General features: G+C 34.9%; 1 protein-coding gene across 1 annotated transcript; it reads right to left on the bottom strand.

Moving 5' to 3' along the window:
* Positions 1-678: 678 nt before the first annotated feature.
* Positions 679-1,659, bottom strand: LOC137029549 (olfactory receptor 6N1-like). Its single transcript, XM_067399160.1, has one exon. It carries the CDS (start codon positions 1,657-1,659, stop codon positions 679-681), a length of 981 nt encoding a protein of 326 aa, XP_067255261.1.
* Between the last annotated feature and the right edge of the window lie 214 nt (positions 1,660-1,873).

A 1,873-nucleotide genomic window follows, 5' to 3' on the forward strand; every position in this document is an offset into this window, starting at 1 on the left:
TTTTGGCCACTGTACTTCTTTGGAATTTGAAGTGTCAATCAGAATAAAGTATTCTGGAGATCTGTGTAATATATTATGTATGTATATATAGGCCTATATATTGTATCCAAATTGCAAACTACTTTTTCCATGTAGGTTGTAGAGTAGTTCTGTTGAGTAATTTGTGTCTTATAGCTAAGACACAAATTAGTTAGTTAGCATAGCTTGCCCAATATTGGGACACATTTGTAATTTGTAAGGGTCCTCATAATCATCCATTAGCTGAGCAGAAAAGTGGTTCAGATCCCAGTGCGCAAATATTTTAATAGAATCAGTAAATAACTTGTTTGGACTCAAGGACAACATAATTTTTGTTTATTATGATTACTGATATTGTTTATGCTTCACATACAAAGATTGGGATATACAATGTATCGACAAACAGTTTTGTTTAACAGGTATTTGTCAATGCATAGAAACGATTTCTATTGAACACTACATTTTTAATTTTTTGCCAATACTGTCATTTTAAAAATAAGCAAAGTTCCAAATATTTTCCCTATTTTACTTTTACTTTATTTGAAAACAAACAATTTAATATCCGTATGTCTATGCTTTGGCTTATAGTATCTAACATGAGCAACAGCATCACAAAACACATGATCAAAACAAGCAGCAGCAACATCATCACAATCAGAATTAAGATGATAAAGCTATTGATAATGACTTTAAATGATTTGGTACTATTTTTTTGCGCAAGAATATATCTGCTAATCGTTTTCTGATCTCTTTAGTTCTGGTGCAGTAAACAGTGGGGTTTATTAAGGGAGGAACTAGAGAGGCTACAATCACAATGGCGTTTCGCTCTGTTAAATTTAGTACAACTCCTATTCGAGTTAGTAAGCTAGACACAATCTTTGGTGCATAAAAACTGAGCAGGACAATGAGGTGACTCAAACAAGTGTTGATCAGTTGCTTTCTGCTTGAGTTGTTAGAGAGTTTGGTCACACTGTAGGCCAAAACAGCATAAGTGCACAAAATAAAGGGAAATTGTCCAAATATTGGCCACAGGCTTAACATTGCAGGTAAGAAAAAATAGGGTTCAGGATTGACACAAGCAGCTCTGATCATGGAAGCATAGTCACAAAACACATATCTGATGACAGGCTGACAATATGGGAGACTGTCTACCACTGATATCACAAAACCCAAAACAGCAAAACCAGCGATCCAGGTCACAAAAATAATCAGAAATGTTCGTGAATTTGTTACAATGCTGTGATACCTTAAGGGAAACTTAATTGCAATAAGTCGGTCTATGGCCATTAAAGTCAGAGCCATGACCTCTGTGAAATCACCAACATGATAGAAATATGTCCTTGAGATACAAGAGTAGTATGAGACAGTTTTAATCTCAGCCAGCAGCACTGAGATCATAGTTGTGCTGCAGGTAGAGGAGAACATTATGTCAACAACAGCTAGATTACAGATTAATATGTACATTGGTTTGTGTAAATGTCTGTCAGTCATGATGATACACAGATTGATGCTGTTCCCAAGCAATATGAGCATGTAGGTTATTAAGATGAAGAATCCGAGGAGCTTTTGGTTCTGCAGGTGATCAAATCCAGTGATTATAAAACTGTCTATCTTGTTCACAGTGAAATTTTCATTTGCCATTTTCAGTCACCCAGCCCCTAACATACACACACAAATATTTTAAAAAATACAGTTAATACAGATGAAAAGATGAATTCATTTATAGCCTGAATGTACTTATATAAGCAAAGAAAAAAAGCTCCTGTGAAGGAAAATGGCAGAAAGATGGGGACAGTGTCTGTAACATGCAGGTGATGAAAACTGAAATGATAAAAGTATAGCTTTAACAAAAGTA

Source organism: Chanodichthys erythropterus, chromosome 10 (assembly GCF_024489055.1).
Source record: "Chanodichthys erythropterus isolate Z2021 chromosome 10, ASM2448905v1, whole genome shotgun sequence".
NCBI classification, from domain to species: domain Eukaryota; kingdom Metazoa; phylum Chordata; class Actinopteri; order Cypriniformes; family Xenocyprididae; genus Chanodichthys; species Chanodichthys erythropterus.